Source organism: Camelus bactrianus, chromosome 1 (assembly GCF_048773025.1).
Source record: "Camelus bactrianus isolate YW-2024 breed Bactrian camel chromosome 1, ASM4877302v1, whole genome shotgun sequence".
NCBI classification, from domain to species: Eukaryota; Metazoa; Chordata; class Mammalia; order Artiodactyla; family Camelidae; genus Camelus; species Camelus bactrianus.
In genome coordinates this window covers 7,373,919-7,394,971 of record NC_133539.1, presented here as the reverse complement: position 1 = coordinate 7,394,971, position 21,053 = coordinate 7,373,919, and the positions used below count along the sequence as shown (strand labels likewise).

The 21,053-nt window shown below is 45.0% G+C and overlaps 1 protein-coding gene across 4 annotated transcripts in view; it reads right to left on the bottom strand.

Moving 5' to 3' along the window:
• Nucleotides 1-10,066, bottom strand: part of HLCS (holocarboxylase synthetase) — a 173,396-nt gene extending 163,330 nt beyond the window's left edge. For 3 of the 4 annotated variants that reach the window (XM_074356869.1, XM_074356945.1, XM_074356911.1), the window contains exons 1-2: nt 9,768-10,066; nt 6,553-6,690 (exon numbers count right to left, since the gene is read on the bottom strand). In XM_074356869.1, the coding sequence (XP_074212970.1) occupies nt 6,553-6,690; nt 9,768-9,962 (333 nt within the window). In that variant the 5' untranslated portion in view covers nt 9,963-10,066. The remainder of the gene's footprint in view (nt 1-6,552; nt 6,691-9,767) is intronic. The other variant, XM_074356845.1, reaches the window with a different exon arrangement.
• Nucleotides 10,067-21,053: the final 10,987 nt, after the last annotated feature.

Genomic DNA, 21,053 nt, shown 5'->3' with positions numbered 1-21,053 from the left:
CAGATCACGTTTCTCAACTGGCCAGCTGCTTCCTCACCTAAGTGCATTTCCTTTTTCTAGGAACGTGGTCCATGAGCCACAGACCATGCAAACGCCTCCAAGCAGCGCTGCGGCCCTGATCAAAGCCCAGCCACACTGGCACCAGAATTCGTCCAGGGTGTTTGCTGTCCGGTGGCCAAAAGCAAACAGGGCACTCCTATTTGCATTTCGAGATGGAGACAAAGGGGCAGAGAAAGAAAGGGAAAGTCAAGCAAAAGACTTACTCCTAAAAATCAAAGCCATGGAAGACCCTGGTCAGCCCCAAACAAAGGGATTCCCTCTCAGGAGCAGTGGGCAGAAAGCCCTTCCATAGCCGAAGCTCCTGACTTGAGGCTGCCTGGATTACAGCAGGCAGTGCAGTGTCTGCTCCACTTAACTCCACATGTGCATGAGGAAGGGGGCCCTGGGACTAGAGGCACTAGGTTAAATTCTCTTCAGCCTGACTGCAGCAGATGCTGAACTGAAGTTCTACACCAAATGGGGGAACAGAAATCTCAACAACCACTTAGGTGATGGTTAATCTTTTGGGCCAACTCGGCTAGGCCATAGTACCCAGATATTTGGCCAAATATCAGTCCAGAGGTGACTGTGAAGCTGCGCCTTAGATGTGATTAACATTTAAAATGATAAACTTTGAGTAAAGCAGATTATCCTCCACAATGTGGGTGAGCCTTGTCTAATCAGTTGAAGGCCTTATAAGAAAAACACCGAGGTTCCCCAAGGAAGAGGGAATTCTGCTCCAGACTGCCTTCAGACTCAAGATGCAACATCTACTCTTCCCTGGGTGTCCAGCCTCCAACCTGCCCTGCAGATTTTGGACTCACCAGACTCCAAAATCATGTGAGCCATTTCCTTAAAATAAATCTTTTTTTTTTCTTTCTCTCTCTCTCCTCTTCCCCCTCCCATATATATGTATATTAGATATATATATATTTTAAACACACACACACACACCCCCTATATGTTGTTTCTCAAGAGAACCCAGACAAATACAAGTTACCATCAGTCACCCTGGGTAAGATCAATGTCAGATCATCAACACTGCTAATTTTTTGGCTGTTGTTTTTGCTCTTCCAAATTAACTTAATTGCATGTTAGGTTTTTTTAAACATCTAGTAATGAATTGGATGAAGGAGGGCTAGACACACAGAGATGTGAAGAATCTGAAACTATAAAAGTAAGGGGAAGAGGTTATTTCTGACTTTCGGTTATCCTCACTGCCTTTTGGGTTTGGAAACAGAAAGGATACTGGAGTACTACAGAATTCATTTTCACTCTCTAGTATTTAAAAAGATAATATGCCCTTTACGCTTTTAAGAGAAGGATATTGGAAAATCAATGACAACATGAGGAATACGTCAAGTCCACAGTAAGCAAGAACTGAAACGATAAACTGAGCCAGGAGAGACCTAAGGTGGTTCTGCAAAACCGTGACTGACCAGACACTCAAGGAAAAAGGTGGTCTAGTTTTCTGAGTAACTGAGAGCTAATCAGAAAGCATTAGGAATATCCTTGTTGTCATAACCTTTTATATTGTGTGTGTTCTTTAGATGCCCCATAAGCACCTGAGGCCCAGTGTCTACAGTGTACCATCTTAGCATCCATAATGATTCACTGCCCACTCCATCTCCCTGCCCCACTGGTGCAGGTAAGCTGAGGAAGAGCAGAAGTTTTAACAGACATCCCAAGTGTTCTGTTACCCCCTGCTGCATAGTAAACCACCCGAAAACGTAATGGCTTACACCAATCATTTATTTTGCTCACAATCTCAGTTTGGACAGACAGAGCTTTACAAAGACAACTCAACCCTGCTCCAAAGGGCAATCTGCTAGGTGGGGCTCAGCTGGGCCTGGACGATCCACTTCCTCACACAGCTGGCAGGGTAGAGCTGCCTACCAGCTGGGACCTCGGCTAGGACTGTCCGCTGAGGACCTCAGGTCTTTGTGGGAACCTCGCCACGGGGCAGCTTGAGCTGCCTCACAGCACGGGAGCTGCGTTCCGAGAGCCCAGGCAGAAGCTGCAAGGTTTCTCATGATGTAGCCTAGGAAGTCCCAGAATGTCTCTCCCACCTATCAGATAAACAAATCACTAAGCTGAGCCTCGATTCCAGGGAAGGGTACAACCCTCCACCTCTCAGTAAGAGGAAGGAATTTGCAGCCATCATAAACCTACCACACTGAATCTTGGCTAGGTCTCTTCTCCCCTCTGAGGGAGAACTGCACGTCCAAAGATGGACACGCCCTCTTGGCCTGGTCCCTGCACTAGAAAGATGCACAGAGCAGAGCCCGCAGCAGCCATGGCTTGAAGCGGCAGCAGCAAACCTGCTGAGCCTGCTGGTAACATGAGCACAAAACAAAGATTTGCTGTTAGAAGCCATTGAAATTCTGAGGCCATCTGCTATTTCAGCAAAGCTCACTAAAACAATGTGCAAGACTGCATTCTTTATAGGGGCCCCTCCACCAGCCCTTCCCACCATGGTCCCTGTCACCAGGAATGATCCGCCATCCTCCCCAAATCCCTCATCATCTCATAAAAAGCTTATCTGTCTCTGCCTCCCCCTTCCTGCTACCACTATGCTTCAAGGCGAGTCTCTGCCCCCACATGAAGTACACTCTGTCCAGTTTTGCCTCCCTCGGACTGGTCTCCAATCTGCCTAAATTGTGGTCTTTCTAACACACAAAACTGCTCATCCTGCTTGAAAGAAAAAAAAGAAAAAAAATTTGGCTAAAAAGTCCAAATTACCAACAAGTACATATAAACCTTTTTGATCTATGTATCACATGTATGTGCCATACCATGAAAGAACATTCAATTTTGCTGCAAAGAAAACAAAAACAAACAGCATGGATGAAGCTCATAGATGTATTGAGTCAGAAACTTTTAAGACACGCTAAAGAAAAGTGAAACAAATGGAACAAACAAATGGTGAACACAGAAAAACAGAACGAAAGAGAGCGTTCCTCCTAGGCACAAAGTCATGGGTGGACCTAGTAAATCTTTAGATATTAGTAAGACACAAATCATGCCACCTCCAGAATGACAGTTGTCATCCCTAAATCAGCCACTCATTAGGGCCCCTACCTATATCCTACCTAGAAACACAGGTAAAACGCACAGCTTCGCTGCAGCTCCCTGGCAAATCACAGCTCTTCCAGGCATATGTGTCCCAGTCTCTCCAACAGAGTGAGTATGGGCTGACCACAGGCATCCTCCACCTCCTGAGCCCCCTATTTAACCTCAACCCTGATCCTTATAACCACACCCTTAGCAGGGATGCTGGTGCAGGAGACAGGCAGGATGTGCGGCCACTGCATAGCTCAGGATTCAGGTGTGCAGTCCTTCCATCCCTCGGGAACCCCATCCTAAGTGTTAACTGACCACAGAACTCTCTGTCTGCTTCTTGCTGTACATTTTGAATTGATTTAATAAACTGTGCTATTTGCACATCTTAACTTGGTCTGCAAGCCTCTCTCTTCTGTGACCGCTGGGATAGCCTGCCTGGCAGTGTTCTTAGAAGTTCCCACTGCATCAAGGTGGTTTCCCAAGTAACACTCCAGCCCCATCTTTCCCTCCGGCCTCATCCTGGCCAGAATAGAACAGGCCCCTGGATGGCCTTACAGAGCAGGACCACCTCCCCAAGAGAGGAGTAGACTTCTAGCAGTTTGAGCCACAGTGGTTCTGGGTCTCTTTGTTACAGCAGCCTAGCCCGTACCTATATTATACAGTAACTATGTTCTTTAAAATGCTACACATATAAAGATGTGTATTAAGTAACAATGACTTGGGAAACTAAGAGCACAGCAGTCACATTTTTGTGTTAAAAAGAAATCTGTGCTTCTGTAGTATTTTATGTAACTGCAGTATTTTTTTAAAACTTGGCTTTGGTTTTAAGTTGAAATCTTACTAAACAGACATCATATTAGAATATATACAAGAAAACATCAAGCTTACTACATTTATAAGTTTAATAATTTATAGGAATTATGTAAGTGCTCAGAAAGGTGGTGTTTGTTCATTCAGACAACTTATATACCTAAAAAGAAAACAGGGGCGGGCACGGAGGAAAGTGGGAGCAGGCGACGCAGAACAAGTGTATACGCTCTGTGGGGTGCACACAGGAACACTCCTAGTTTCCACACTGAGTGGTGAGTTCACGGCTATTTATCATGTAATTTCAAATCCATGACTGAAAGAGGGCCACGCATGGACCAATGATGAGAGAGCATTTTGACCAAGGATGATGATTCACCCAAGTCTATGCACCTAGAGTCCAAAAACAAAATGTTTGATATTCAAGTTTGTAAACAGGATAAATATTATTCAAAAATTCCCGGGGTGGGATGGGGGGTCAGGGGGGACAGCTCAGCGGTAGGGCGCATGCTCCGCATGCATGAGGTCCTGGGTTCAGTCCCTAGTATCTCCAGTTAAAAAAAAAAAATTCCCTTAAAAGTGATCACAAATACTTCCTAAACTTCTAAGAATGGTAAGCTGTATTTAAAAGCCCACAGAAGAACTATTAGGCTACCAAATGAAACGGACTCTTTATAAGGTTTTAAAAAAAAATACCAAATATCAAAAATTTCATGATTCAACCTAACTGATCCTTTAATTTATAATTTTAATTAATTGAAAAACATTATTTTAAACAAAAAGCAGGTTTCTGAATAGACTCTTCGGCAATACAAAAATTACCCTCGAGCAAGGACCAAGGTAGCAGGTGTTTACATCAGGTATCAAGTCTCCTGACCTGCAGGGCCCCAGCCACCTGCCTGAGGAGGGACTTACCCACCACCCAGCAGCTCCTCGCCCATGGCCTCACCTACAATGACTTCCTGAACCTCCCAGGATTCACAGACGTCACAGCTGATGTGATGAAGCTGACTTCAGCCCTGACTCAGACTATCAGGCTGATCTCCTGCCCCACAAAAACTGAGACAGAGGCTGACTGGCTAACGCAATGGCTCTGATGGGTAGTCTTGGTTCCATTCACAACTGTCCCCCAGAGTTCCAGGCCAACGAGGTGTGAAGGTCAAGAATTATGAGCTGGGCTCCATCACAGACCCCATGGTGCCAAGCCCCTCACACACCATGGGCAATGTGCTGGATGTAGGCCAAGATTCAGCATGGTGTCTCTGGCCTCCCCATCACTGAGACGGGCACCAGGGGCAGCAAGCTGGTGGGCTCTGTCACCTCCTGAGACACCAACTTCCTCACCAAGAAGGACCACACCACCCTCTTCAGTGAGGTGATGACACTGCAGAATGAGGTGGTCGTCCTCCAGCGGGTGTGATGTTGAAAGAAGCAAATGTGGGGTAGGGGGTATAGCTCAGTGGTAGAGTGCAAGCTGGGACATGCATGAGGTCCTGGGTTCAATCCCCAGCACCTCCCTTAAGGGGGATGGCCCTGAACCTGCTGCGTGCTCAGGCCTGGCTCCCACCCCTGCAGCAGATGACCCCTCCTCACTTCTCCTGTAGGGTACCTCTCCCTAGCCTAACAGGGGCTCAAAAAATGGTATTACTATTACCATAGGTACATGTAAGGCTAAATAAAACATTAGGAACCTGCAGGTGAAAGCACTGCCGAAGCACACTGGGCTACTCTCAGGCCCCCTGCCAAATCCTGGGCCCCCTTCTGAGCCCCAAACACGGTTTCCTGCTCTCCTGTGGCTTCCCCTACCTCTTAACTCTCACTTCAGTCCACCTTCAATTCTAGTCAATTATTTCTAGTCTTACTCCTCTCCTTTTTCATTCATCCCAATGAAACATCTTAAAGACAGTGTTTTTGAGATGGAGGTCCAGTGACTGTGGCTGTCATCAGCAAAACCCCTCCTGGATTAGCCACGTAGCAGGCGGGGAACACACGGCAGGGGAGTGAAGGCAGAAAGGATTCATGACAGACAGCAAGCAGAAGCAGCCTACAAGGAGGGGTCAGGGTCAGACTTCCTTGAGCCCCAAGGGTGACGGCATCTGCTGAGAAGGCGTCCATTGAAAGCTGAAGCAAGAGCGTGTCGCCACTGGATTTGTGTCCAGAAACATAATTCTGGCCATCAAGAGGAAAACCCAGCAGAGAAACATAAACAACCAGTTTGGGACATGTTATTGAGTTTGAAAGGCTTTCAGAATACTTAGGGTAAGAGGTCTAGGAAGTACATGGGGATATAAATCCACTGATTGTAAAAGCAAGAAGCTGTGGGGATGGACCAGACGACCTGGGGAGAGACATGAGCAGCGCTGCCCAATAACATAACGTGAGTCAAAAACACAACTTAAAACACAGGTAGCTTTAAATCTAGCAACCACATTGAAAAGGTAAAAGGAAATGGGTCAACGTACTTTTACTAACATTATACCAGTATTATACTAATACTATATTAGTAATGTTACTAATATATTTTTATTTAACCCAAAATATCCAAAAAGAAAGGGAGTCACAAAGGCCAAGACAGAGCACTCATCAAAGAAAAAGCAAATTTAGTTTTGATTACAGCACACAAGTGAAAAACAGGGTACTCACGGTGTCTGAAGAGGATGATGGTCTCTGTAAATTCTCGCCTTGCACCCAAATGCTCTCTGTCACAAATGCTATGTGCTCTGCTTCAAGTATAAAAGGAGAAACCAGAAACAGGGCCCATTTGTTCAAGTCATCAATGCACTGGACAGAGGGAAAGAAATGCAAAAAAGCAGGATTCAATATGACTTCAAACCCTAACGGCCACTTATATCAACACCCAGGACACCCCTGCCTCTGTCACTCCAGGTGGGATCTGAGTAAGGTCACTGGATACTCTCCTATAGACCACATTAATCCTGCATTTTTTTGTTGTTGTTGTTGAACTGTGACCATTTAAACAGCTGCAACATCCCTCAATGACTCATGGCAACTTTAACACCTCTAGATGTTTGTTATCAAGCAATTAATTCTGAAACTTATTCCCCCCTTTCCCTACTGCTGAGAGCACGTAGGAGCTTTCCAAATGACCACCAGGAAGCACATTTAAAGATGAGGCACCTCCGAAGGGCATGCCAGTCAGCAGAAGCCTGTTACTGACAGACACCTGAAGAGCTGGGCTTCCGTTCCCTCCATCCATTACATCAAGATTGGTTAGCAAATTGGATGCGTCCACTAACCTCTGCTCTCCTCCTGAAATCTAACAGGACTGCATATTAATCTTGAAAAGCTCTAAGCCACTAAAAGCAAGGCACATCCAGAGCAGAAAAAGCTGAAATCTAAGGCTGCAGGTGGGATCCCTATCATTACTGCCCCACCAAAAACAGGTATTTGGGTCAAGATCCAGAGCTTATCAGTTCAAATCTGCCCTTGTTGGGAAGATCAGAAGGTGTTTTCACCCAGCCTGGTAACCTGACACAAAAAAAGAAGCTTAATAAATATCTTTTGAACTAATTAATGAATGAAAATTTGAGGGAGAAAAAACTCCTCCTATGGCTAAACATAATTATCAACTTAACAGTTAAAAATAAAAAACAGATTGTCCAACTTTACTCATAGAAAATATGTATATTAAACAAACGGCTTAAAATTTCCAGTTTGTATAAACTATCTTCGGTTATACTTATCAATTCTTGTGGGAGCTTCGATTATATAAATATACACATTCAGTATTTATGCATCTAATTTTAAATATATAAAATATGGAAACAGCACAGGCAGAAGATTCAGTCCTGTAAAGCTACTTCAGTCCTCGCAGACTGACAATAAGGTATGTACTCAACCAAATCATCAGCAGCGTTTCTTCTTTTAAATGGAGGTACTGGGGATTGAACCCAGGACCTTATGCATACTGAGCATATGCTCTATCACTGTACCGCTGAGCTACACCCACCCCACGCCCCCCACCACGGTATTTTAAACCTTAAAATAACAGTAGCTAAACACAAAATAGTCAAGCTTTCCAATTACAGGCTTCAAATATCAGAGCGTAAACCCAACAACCACTGAACACTTCATCCATTGAAATACCGAGTGCCAATTACAGGTCAATCTGCTAAGCTAAACAGATCCAGTTCCTAGAGAGAAAGAGATAAAAATTGGAAATATGAAGTGTGATTTAATGTCTATGAGGACACAGAGCTGGCTGGTCCCATCTAGTCTGGAAATTCAGCGACATCTCTGTGAAACACTGGTATCTGGGCAAAGCTCTAAGGTGAAGCAAAGTTAACTGTGCAAAGAGCAGGACACAGCAAATTACAAAACCCCTGAAAGCCTACGGCTGGTCTGGCCCAGATGCCCGTACGCCAAGCTGGAGCAGTCAGCGAGGGCTGACAGGCTTTAGTTACAGCTATCAAAGTTAACAGAAGACCAATGAAGTCATGCAGATGTGCAAAAGTAAAACTATCTTCCAAGAAAATTAAACATATTTGCATCTCATTACTTTCGAATGTACAAAACTTCTCTAATCTAAACCTCTTAGCGATTATTTTTTAGGTGACTGAATCCAGTTTGGAAACCACTACCATAGAAAAACCCACTCCTCAATTTTCCTTATTTTATCATCTTTTTCAGTAAGGGTTCCTTGAAAGAATTAAGCCCTCCCTCACTAAGGAGTACTTTGTATGTAATATGAACGGACATCTCCCCCTCAAATCTGCGATATTAGATAAGCACCTTCTTAGAACTGACAAAATAATTACTCAAATTCTGTGCTATATAATATACCAAAAAGGATGGCTATTTTTGATTTTTAACATCTAAGTATACTCTCAAACCTAAACCTAATTTCAACAAAATAGTCAAACCTGAGATAATGGATTTTAATTCCCACAGGGTGTGTAGTTTTACACACAAAGATCTCGTTTCAGTACTAAGAGTGATGCAACTTTCCAGAAGGAAGAAGGGCAAGAAACCGATTAAGAGCAAAAAACTTAAATGTGAATGAAAAAAATGTCAGCGATATCAACGGAAATTTGATCAGAACTGGACCTTGAAGCCCATTTCCAGTAGCTGAGTGGAAGGAACTATTGTTTCCTTTTACAGAAAGATAGCAGAGCTTTTGCAGAGATTAAACGGCCACCCCAGGTTACACAGTGGGTGACAGAGCCCGCTGAACTTGTAGCCACCAGGTTAAATATTGGGCCGGAAGGCAAAACAACGCAAAACGAAACCATAAAGATGCAAAGATAATCAGCAGGTGCCCCGGTTGGCAAAAGACGCAACTGGCAGGAGCCGGGGACAGGGCAGTGTTTTGTCACCTGGGAAATACCTGACAGAAAGCTGAGGATTTGCTGTCTTTCTCTAAAATCAGGTTCAACCAAACTCCAGCCTACAGTGTAGGCAAGAGAGGGTGTCAGGAAAGAGGCTCCAGGTGAGCACTGCTCAGGTGCTAATCCACATCGCACAGACACAAGGGTACATGCCAGGAGCCAGGCGTCCATACACTTGCGCCGGCACCTCGTGGAGAGGCGACCAGATTGCATGTCACAGTTTCCGCCTTCGGTCCTCTTCTGCAGGCTCCCGCGGGCACCGCACGCAGTGGAGCCCCGGAATCTGGCCCTCCCGGGAGCCCAAGCCCGCGGCCTCAGGGCCTCGCGGAGAGAGCCGCCGAGGTGCACAGCCCGGGAACAGGGACGGCGCGGGGCCCCGGGGGCGCTTCCGGCTTTGGGCGGACCGGAGGCCGCGCCCCCGGCCGGCCCCGCCCTCGAGCCCCCCAACCCGCCCGGCCCCGCCCCCGCCCCCCGCCGGGCCGCGCCCCGCGGCGCCCCGCGCCCGCCCACCTGGCTCTCGCCGACGCAGAAGACGCGGCCGCCGCGGCTCAGGCACACGCGGGCGTCCCGGGGCTGCGCGGCGGCGCCGCAGAAGGTGAAGGAGCAGCGCGAGGCGCGCAGCCGCTGCACCGTGGTGCGCACGAGAGCGGCCGGCCGGCGCCCCCAGCGCGCCCACAGGTACAGGTAGCACAGCGTGATGAGCATGGCCGGCCGGCCGGCGGCGGAGCGCTGGCCCCGGACGCTCGCACCACCGGCCGGCCCGCCTGCCTGAGCGCCCGGCCCCGCCCTCCCGCAGGCCGGAAGAGGCCGCGCCGCCCCGGGAAGGCCGCGGGGCGGCGGGGGAGCGGGAGGGGCAGCCGCATTGATGGAGGGAGTCGAGAAGCCAGGCTGGGAGGGAAGGGTGTGAGGGGGGAGGGAGGTGATGGATGGAGAAAGGAGGCTGCGCCGGGGGAGGTGAGTGGGAGGGGGCCAGGAGAGGCCGCTCAGGGTGGAGGATGGAGGTAACGTGGAGGGAGAGGGCAGGCCGGGGGGGGGGGGGGGTGGAGTGAAACAGGTTGGGGACCTGGGAGTAAGCCCTGTGGCTCCTTGGCGCGTTGTAAGACAGAGTCCGGCCTTCCTTCCTTGAGGGATGTGAGGCAGATTGAGGAAGGCGCTCTGTATGTTTTTAACGTCAACAACCAACATTAACCAGCCTCGTGCCAGGAGTCAACGTGTACTGATAACACACAGCCGCTAGCCAGTCCAGGTGGGAAAATAAGGTGAGACTGATTTCATTAGATTATATTAGACCTTCATGCAAAAAAGGATTTTAAGATAAATCACGTAAGTTCGTAGAATGCAATGATACATGCACTTCTGGACTGTTTTAAAATAAGGGCAGGAGCCATAAAAAAGAATGAAATAATGCCATTTGCAGCAACTTGGAAACGCCTAGAGATTATCGTACTAAATGAAGTAAGGCAGACAAAGGCAAATATCATATGATACCACTTTTAGGTGGAATCTAAAAAAAAAAGACACAAATGAACTTATTCAAAAAAAAGAATAGAAAACAAACTTATGGTTACCTAAGGGGAAAAGGAAGGGGAGGGATAAATTAGGAGTATGGGATTAACAGATACACACTATATGTAACATAGATAAACAACAAGGACCTACTGTATAGTGCAGGGAACTATATTCAGTAGCTTGTAATAACCTATAATGGAAATACGAAAAAGAATAGACATAATGTGTAACTGAATCACTTTGCTGTACACCTGAGACTAACACAACATTGAAAATCAACTATACTTCAGTTTTCAAAAATAATCAAATAAGAGTGGGAAACAAGTTGAAGACAGATGAGCACTGAAAAGGCTGACTGATGTTCTGGTACATGTGGGTCACCAACTGGACTGTGAGCATCCTAAGACCAGTAGGAAGAGGGAAATGTCAGTTATGATTCACAGTGTTCTTGTCCCCTAAGAGAAGCATAATGATTCCTGATGCTGGCAGTGCTTTCTCCCCTGGTACTTCGTTGTTGTTTTTTAAGACAGTATGTAAAGAACCTCAGCAACTCTGAAACAGGGCCGAGGTTTTCCCTGCGTTGCTTCCTGTCCTGGCCTTTGCTGTAAGTGGGTGGTATGATGCAGTAAAAGCCATCAGGAATGCCACTCCCAAGTCTTTCTTAATCCAAGGACTGTCTTTTAAAATACCTTGAACATTTATTCATCTGCTCAAAATAGCAGTATAGAAAACCCACTTTCACAACCTCAGAATTCTGGTCAGATGACATAGGAAATCCTCCCTGGTACACACAGCAGCAATAGATTTAAAAAGAGAGAAACCAAAAAGAAAGAACTGGGCTCAAAAACAAGGTAAGCATCACAGTGGACCAGAAATGGAAAAAAGATTTGATGAGCAGGGCTGAAGCCATATCCTACACTTCCCTACAGGGCAGTGGCAGCTGGAAAGTAGGTTCCAGCACAATAACAAGTCATAAAATTGTGTCATTGGAGGAACAAATGAACGAGTCCCTTCTGTGGAGGGACTCGGTCCCTCCATGATAACACAGGGCTAACAACTCAGGAATTTAGAAAATGAAAAAGCATAACAGAGTGATAAATCCTAATGTTTCATTAGACAAACACTTCAGATAGCCTTCTTGGAGTTTGCTGAATTATGGCTCTAAGGACCAGTCTCTCCACCCCTGCTAGGAATGGAAAGGTCATCTCTTCTACCTGAAAGTCACAATCATCCCTAGGTTTTCAGGTTCCTTAAGAACTTTGCAAACTCACTTCCCCACAGATGCCACAGCTCCACCTGACCGGATGAGAACTTTCCAGGCTTGACCTTAGATACTTCAAGATGTCGTGGTCTCAGAAGACATCGTAGGAAAATGTTGGGGTCAGCCAGTTCTCTCTTATAAAGAATGGGGACCACAGTAGGTCACTATGAAATGAGAAGCAGGTAAGGTCCCTTCCTGACCCTTGGATTGAGGAGCACTGATACCATTCATGCCCAGGAAGGGATACAGGAAGGCAGGTAGAAAGGAAGAAGAAAGAGTCACACAGCAGGCTCTGTTTATGATCCCACATAAAATGACAGAAAGACTTAAGGAGCTTAGCTTCATCATCCGCAGATAGCAAAGAAAAGGGGAAGGATGTCAAAATAAGATATCAGGGGATCTTACTGTATGTGAACCTGATTCACATCCTGTAGTCCCTCACTACTCAAAAGTGTAGTCCTTGAATGCTTCGGCATCACCTGGGCATTTACTAGAAATGCAGAATCCCAGGCCTCACCCTAGACCCACTGAATCAGCAACTGCACTTTAACAAAATCCCCAATTCATTCACGAAGTTCAAGAAACATTGCCAACGTCCACCTTTGTCATTCCCTGCATCTGGGCTGCTCTAGACGCCTTACAAGACTCTTCACAGATTGTTGTGGAAGTAAAAGATCACAGACTGGGAATGTAAAGCAAGACTGTCATTTATAAGAACATCACTGCAGGGAGAAAGGCATTGCTTAACAGCCAGTGTCTGAAGACCACCTCAGTAACCCATCAAAATGAATGGCTGTCTCTAAGAACAGCCTTCCCAGACTCAGTCTCTGGTCTCTAGCCCTTAGGAGGCATGCTCTGGAAATGATGACTGGGGACAAGGCAAGAGTGTAAACCAAAAGACTATCACTCCCCTAGGGGATGCTGTCCTGCCCCCCATTAGATAGATGATTGCTCCTCCCCAGAGGAGGCCTGGTATACTGACATTAGCTCTGTCTGAACCTGGAAAGCATTCAGAAAACTAATCAGTCAAATGGCTAGAGCTGGGAAGTTTGCTTTTAAAATAAAGAATCCCAGTCTAGGAGGAAGTGTTGCATAGATGCTGAAATTTAAATAGCTATAACTAAACAGTTCATTTTTAGCAGTTAAACTACATATTCTCTGTTTTGTAGATAAAAGAAATCTATTTCCTCCACAACGTGTTGGGCTGCAAATGATATTCAGAGATCCCCAGGGTCTTAAGAACGGCCACCTATTTGAAAATAATAAATAATTTAAAAATAATTTAAAAAGAAAAATGCAATTTTAGACTGACCCGAAACAAAGAATAGATTAGAGGCTTGGGCCATGTCCAGGGCATCAAAGGGAAGCAAAGTTGTCATTTAAATCTTGCTGATTAGCAAATGCTCAAGCTAAAGGCAGGGGAAGAGCCAGCCAGCACCACCCCTACCCTTCATCAGAAGTTAATTTTGGAATCCCAATTTTTAAAAACCTTTATTCCAAATAGGAAAATTTTGTATTAAATGCCTTTTAAATTTCCACAAGTGATTTGTTATTGTATAATGAAACTAAGAAATGTATTATTCTAATTGCATTTTATTTTAGTAAACTTTATTTTTGCTTTTGTAAGTTTTATATTTATCAGAAGGACTCTACACCAGAGTTGTCTGTAATTAAAAATACAGGTAATAGTAAAGGCAAGATGTGTACTGTGGCCCAGGAATTAAAAGATGCTTTCACATAAAACCTTTAGAGCCTGTAGGTGATATGTCATTATTTCTCAATTATGTAAGTAATAGGGATCTATATCAAAATAATAGCTATCTCCCTGATCTCCTGCAGTAAAAAGAAACATATCAGCTGTTAGTAGGCCAGGGTAACACTACCTGGGAAAATCACGTGAGTTTATTCACTATAAATCTTGGTAGCACAATATGAAACACCTATTAAATTGGCGAGAGAACGTTAATACATTTTTAAACACAATCTAAGTTTTAAGATGGGATTGATTATAGTAAAAACATATTTTCCAACTGTAAAAGATGTTCATTCTGATATTTTCAAAATCAAAATAATATGCAGAACCAGTTAGTTCGGCTAGAGATCACACATGTGTGAATCTTTTAACTGTGTTTTAAGTGACAGTAAATGGACATGATAGGGGTGAAATGAAACATGTACAGGATGTTGTACACTGTGCTGTTTCAAAATAGAACAGCAATGTGGGTGGACCCCCCCCCCACCTCCAGGATCTGAAGAGAAGGAACTGCTTGCTAAATGTTGCCACCTTCTACAAACCATCAGCTTTTAGAATACTAGTACCCTCAAGCTGAAAGCACAATGAAACAGTGGAACTGAACCCCCCATCAGATGAATATTTAAAGAGCTGAATGAGAGATTATTAGTCACTGGGGGGCTGAGAACCAAGGGGACTGTACAGAAAACCTTGACCTCTATTCAGTAGCTTTAACGCTCATATTTATATCATATTGTTATTTTAGAACAAATTGTCAGATGGAGCAAAAAGCAGTTTTATCAGTCAAAATAAAGAGAAAGGAGATAAAATTAAAGAATCAAAAGAATTTTAAGTTAGAATACCTTAAAGTATTGAAAATAGTTTATGTGAACTCATGTCTTTAAGAAATGCCTTTTCAAGCCTTGTTCATTGATATGGCCTCACAGTAACTTTACCCCAAAATGCACCCTAGTGCAGATACCAGTGTATGTGCTACTTTTTCCATTAAGAAGGGGGAAAAAAAAAAGATTCTTGGAGAAGTGGCTGATTCAGTGTTAGGAGAGGTTCCTGGTAAGCTGGGACACCTTGTGCCAGCAAGCAGAGAGGCTTCAAAGAAAAATAGGGTCCTGTCAAAAGGATGTTGGAGGGGGAGGGTATAGCTCAGTGGTAGAGTGCATGCTTGGCATGCATGAAGTCCTGAGTTCAATCCCCAGGACCTCAATTTAAAAAATAAATAAATAAATGAACCTAATTACCTCCCCCCCAAAAAAATTTGAAAATAAATACATTTTTTAAAAAAGGATCCTGGAGCCAATCCTAAGGGACCCCCTACTCACCAAATTAGGACAATTTGAAATGCGCCAAAGGTATGAAGAGCTGTGAGTGCAGGACGATCCACAGTAAAAGGTGGGCTATTCTAAAAGAATGCAGAATAAGATGTTCTGGCTGAGTCTTGTTACTTGGTTATGTCTGTATTATTGATTCATGTATTATACTGATGAAGTTCTGTAAATTGTAAATTCTTCCTTTAGAAGGCTGTTCCTGACCCAAGGGAGCATCAGTACTAAGACCCCCTAAGCTGTGATGCCAAAGCAGAGAGAGCCACATGAGTTAACCAAAATTCAGTTCCATCTCGTTTTAAGGCTCCTGAAGAACTGGTTGGTCCTAAAAATAGGACAGAGTACAAGATTTCATTAGGTCCAAAGACCTAAAAAATTAAACGTATCTGGAGAGCTGATCAGCCTGTGTCGAGCTTCTGGCTCCTCTGAGCAGATAGAAATAAGTAATGTTTGACTTGAATCCGGAGAGAGGCTATTTGATCACACTCCTTGAGGTTACAGAATCATTGATATGATGATAATCAGTGGGATTCAATTCTCATTAAAGACTCAGGAAGATGGGGCGGGGAGGGTGTAGCTCAGTGGTAGAGCTCATACTTAGCATGCAAAAAGTCCTGGGTTCAATCCCCAGAACCTCCATTTAAAAAAAAAAAAGTACAAAATAAAGACTCGGGGGAAAAAAGCAAGTATCTCTGGTGATAAACGATCTTAGTTAACTAGGACAGTAACTTTTTTTAACAGCATCCATCTCCTAATTCAATAAAATTTTGTGTTAAATATAAAAAGCCTTGGAAGAAGCAAAACCATAGATTTATAGTTCTGGATTAATAAGGAATGTATGCATATTGGTATTTATATGCTTGAAATGTGTTAGAGAATGTGGCCATTTCAGGGACAGCCTGACAACTCTTAATTTGAAAGAGGTCCTTGCTTTTAAATGGAAATCCTACTAAGTTGATGAACTGTACTGAAACAGCCAAGAGAATATCGGGTTTGCCATACAGATAAGTTCAATGTGCTAGATATATGAGAGTTGTTTAATTGGGAAGTTTAAGTACATTTTTTAAAAAAGGAAACTTAATTTAATAAGGACTTGAGGTCTGGACCAGACACTGAACACCCACCGCAGGCGGACCCTCCCCCACATCTCACTGTGTCCATGTCCCTCTTGTAGTGGAGGAAAGCAGTTATAATCTCTGGAAAGGCACCTCGTCAGATGCAAATGTGTCAATGGTGTGTCCACAGAGGAGGAGGAAGAAATCAGCCCCTCCATAGAAGACAGAACTCATGTCAGTAGTTGGAGAAAGGAAAATGCTCCACAAAATGACAGATCCTAAACGTTCTTTTAGACAAACACTGTGACCCTTTCAAATAGCCTTTTGAAGTCCCAGGACCACAGGGTCTGCCTTTCCCTCCCCTGCTGGGCATCCTGAGGCCTCCCTCCCTTACCTGTGTCACAAAGCCCCTCCTTCCCTGCTGGGCACCAGGCACTTCCTGGAGTGAGGGGGAGGCTTCACTTACTACAGAGGACACCTGCGAGGGTGACAGGGTCAAGATCTGGGGTGTGATGAGCGCTCCCTCCTTCTCTCCTGCAGAGCAGCTCTTGCTTTTAAATCACATGCACAGTTCATTTCCCACAATAACCCAGAACACCAACTATAATAAATACAAATTGACACATAGGTTCAGCAGTGTCACTGGACACTATCAAGGAAAGAGACGTTCTCCAAAGCTACCTGAGAAAGAAAAGATTGCTTCCAAAGTCAGAGCAATTAGATAGAAAACAATGGAATAATAGCTTCAAAATACCAAGAGAAACTAACTTAGCCTAAAACTGTTGACCTTCCCGGACGATCATTCAAGTAGAGAGAAGAAAAAAAGATATTTTCAGAAATATGACTTCAGGCTTCAGTTTACCACATACAGACTCTCACTAGAGGATGTACTTTAGGAGAAAGAAAAGTTAAAAATAGATAAATGGATGGACAGGGAAGGTGTGACATTCAGGACTCAGGAGTCTAGAACTATAAAGGTTTTAGAAGATAGAATATCTTTGTGACCTCAAACTAGGGAAAGAATAGTCAATCAAGATACCGAGACCACTAGTTATACAGGAAAAGACAGAATACATTACAATGAAGAACCTTGAGGGGAGGGTATAGCTCAGTGGTAGAGGATGTGCTTAGCACCCTCATGGTCCTGGGTTCAATCCCCAGTACCTCCATTAAATAAATAATTAAATAAAAATCTAATTACCTCCTTCCCCCTTCAAAAAATTTTTTAAATAAAATACAATTAAGAACCTCTATTGAGACACTATAAAAAAAGACATGCTCTGAAATGAGAAAAGGTATTTTCACAACACAAATACTTGATAAAGATTTCATATCTGGTCTATATAAAGAACTTAAAGTCGATAAGAAACAGTCGGAAAAAATGGGGGTGAGGGCACTAAACGCTTGAATAAGCACTTCAAAAACCTTTTGGCCGGTAAACATGAAGAGGTGCTCAATCTCAAAAGTATGTACAAATTAAAACCTCAACGGAGAATTGGTATAAATCCATCAGGTTGACAGAGATTCCCTTCCTAACCCCTAGAATTGTAGCTTCTACCCTCATTGCTCAAAGATCTAACCATTCTCCATCTTTCTGCAGTGTTGGCCTCCCTGGCCATGGTGCCTCGACCAGTCAGGGAAGCAGAAACCACTGACAGGGATACGATACTGAGAATTGGCTACAGACACTCCAAAGGTGCTAACACTCCAAACACGGGGCTCCGGGGGCAACTCAGAGAATAGAAATAGCAGAAAGGCACTACCGGCCTGCAAGGAGATGGAGTGACTTCAGCCTGGGAGCCAGGGGCTCCTGGTGGAAGCCGGAACCTCACAAATCTGCCCGTGGGAGATGGAGCCACAGGGAAAGCAGCTGCTGCTGTGGGCACCGCCAGAGCTGGGGAGACGGGAGAGTTCCCCCCGCCTCTCCACGCCTCTGGCCTCCTACCCACCCCTTGGCTGAACCCCGTTGAAAGCCAGACAGCAGGGAGCCTGAAAGAGCCTCCTTCCTCATGAATCACTGGAGAGAGGGGACTCATGGCCTGGGGTGGGAGGAGATCGGAGGGAAAAGAGGCCAGTAGCCAGCCCCTGTCCTTCTGAAACTCTTCCCTGGAGTTCTTTTTAAAACTCATTTTCTGTTTCTATTCCTATGTTATGGGCTGAATTGAAAGGACCCCCTCACAGCCCCACAACAGAAATTCTTCCACTGAGGTTCTGACCCTCAGCACCTCAGAATGTGACTCTGTTGGGAAACAGGGCCTTTGTAGTGGTGACGAGAGTAAAATGAGGTCACGCACGTGGGCTCCAACCCAGCGTGGCTGGAGTCCTCAGGAGACTGTGTGAAGACACAGTGAGAAAAAGGCCACGTACAAGGCAAGGGAGGAGTCCTCAGAAGAAACCAGCTCTGCCAATACCGTGATCTTGGACCTCTGGCCTCCAGACTGTCAGTTTCTGCTGTTTAAGCCAGTCTGTGGTCCTTTGTTACGGCAACCAGAGCTGACTCATACACCCTAGTTCTCAGCACCTCTTCTGTGTCTCTGACCCTTTGAACACATGGGGCACACTTGAGCCTTTGCCCCCAACTTCTGGCCTCACCTACATTCTCTTCCTGGGTGGTTCCATCTGCCCACTCAGTTTCAGTGGCCACCCCTCTGGCCACAATGCTCAGATCCTCTGGCCTCGCCCAGGCTCCAGTGCCACAATCGTGGCTTCTCCGTATCTCTACTTGGATAGTCTCTTGGTATCTCAGAAGCAACATGAATAAAACCAGATGCATTTTTCTCCCACAGATTACCTCTTCATCTTGATTTCTGTCTCTGTTAAGGACATCACATTCTCCTTTTCACCTGGACCTAGAACTTACTCATCTTGGAGTCCCTCCTCCTCTCGATCCTGCGTCCTGTTTATTTCTGTATCAGTTGGTGGTACCTCCACACAGTGTCTCATGGGTCTTCTCTTTCCATCACTGCTCCTCCAGTCCAGGCCTGCATTCTGCTCTCATTGGAAATAACGTGATGGCTCCTTGCTAATTCCCTGCAGGACTCCTGTGTTTGACTCTATAAAGTGCAGCCCTGATCCCATCACTTCCCTTCTCGAACCCTTCAGTGGCCACCCCTGCCCACCGGCAACTTCAGGGGGTCCTGCCTGGTATTCAAGACCTTCCATAGTACCCACCTAACCTCCCTTTAGTGCCATCCATCCATTTACTTACTCCACAGCTGCCAGGCACCAAGCACTGCTCATCACCGCACACTCTTTCATTTAACCCTCTCAATAATTCTGCAAGAGAGCTCCCGTCCCCAGCAGAGGAGGAAATTGAATTTTAGAGCAACTAAGTGACTTTCTCAAGGTCCCACAACTACTAGGTGGGGAAGCTGGGGGCTGAATTTATGTCTTTCTGGCTCCGAAGTCCTTCACTTGATAAACTGGGCACCTGGGAGCAAAGAATGCTGCATGCACAACAATCAATAAGTAGAAATGAGACTCAACGGTGGCAGAAGGTTCAGGGTGTGCCCCTGCTGGCCCTGAGGACAGCCGTTTATATGCAGATCAGATGGGCTGGGTGGCATTTAACACCCAGAAAGCTGCAGGTGGGATTTCATTGACATCACCAGGGCAGACAGCTGGCTCTGAAAACAAACAAAGCATACATAGTCCAGTAGACAGAAGGGACTTCGGACACATTTTCTGTCCAACAACCAAATGTCACTAATTCATTACTGTTTTACGGAACCTCAGGTGCAGGAAAATCCCAAGTTAGAAAACGAGTCTAGAAATGCAATGTGGGATCCTGAATTGGCTCCTGGAATAGAAAAAAGGGCTTTAGTGGGGAAACTGGTGAAATCTGAAGTCTGTAGTTTGCATCTTTTTTGTAAGTCCAAAATTGTTTCCAAATTAAAAGTTATGAAGATTAAAGGATGACCTTCCACTGAATTTCACTGGCACAATTCCCCTGTCCCTAACTAGCCGTGCAGTCTTAAGCACATCATTTCATCTCTCTGGACCCCAGTTTTTCGACTACTTGAAAAAGCAGGAGGGACACAAACCAGATCGTCTCTAACTTCCCCTTCAAGCTCAAAACTTCTCAGATCCTAATCATTTACAACGTGATTCTATTTACGAGGATTTGATTTGCAGTGACCTCTTATTCACCTCCATATCCCCGGTATTTGGCACTGCAGTGGCACATAGTAGGTGCTCCATAGAAGGTTTTAAAATTAAACTGGCTGATAACTCTATTTGTAAAGTGAGGTAGAACTGTGATCTCTTTTACCCAGTTGACCACTAGAGAGCGAAGTACTCAAAATTTTCTCCAAAGAAAGCAAATTTATCTTCATCCAGCAGAGGGGAGTGGTCCTTTACATCCCAGACATGTAAAAATCTTTCTGTTTGGGGAGGAGAGTCAGGACCTCCAGTTGGGGTGATTAGTACCATAAGTTTCCGGAAGACCAGACAACATCACACACACTCACAAAGCACACAGCAGCCTCAAAGGTATAAACTACCTCAGTGGATCAGAGACAGCTGCGAACAGGTGAGCTCGTCTCACTTGCTCTGAGTATAGTTTGTCTTCCTAGCAATCCTGAACCATTTTCTTAACAAAGATCTCACTTTTATTTGGTTTTAGGGGTGGGAGGGAGGTGATTAGGTTTATTTATTTCGTTATTTTTAGAGGCAGTACTGGGGATTGAAACCAGGACCTTCTGCATGCTAAGCATGCGCTCTACCACTTGAGCTATACCTTCCCCTCAAAGAGCTTACTTTTCAAGGGCCAGGTATGGAGGTCGAATGAACGGGAAAATTGACTAAAACCTTTACAACTAAAATGAGAAAGGGCATTAGCAGCCCAGCACCCAGGGCTGAGCCTGTGTGAGCTGCTGTTTTGTGTGGTCAAGCACTAGA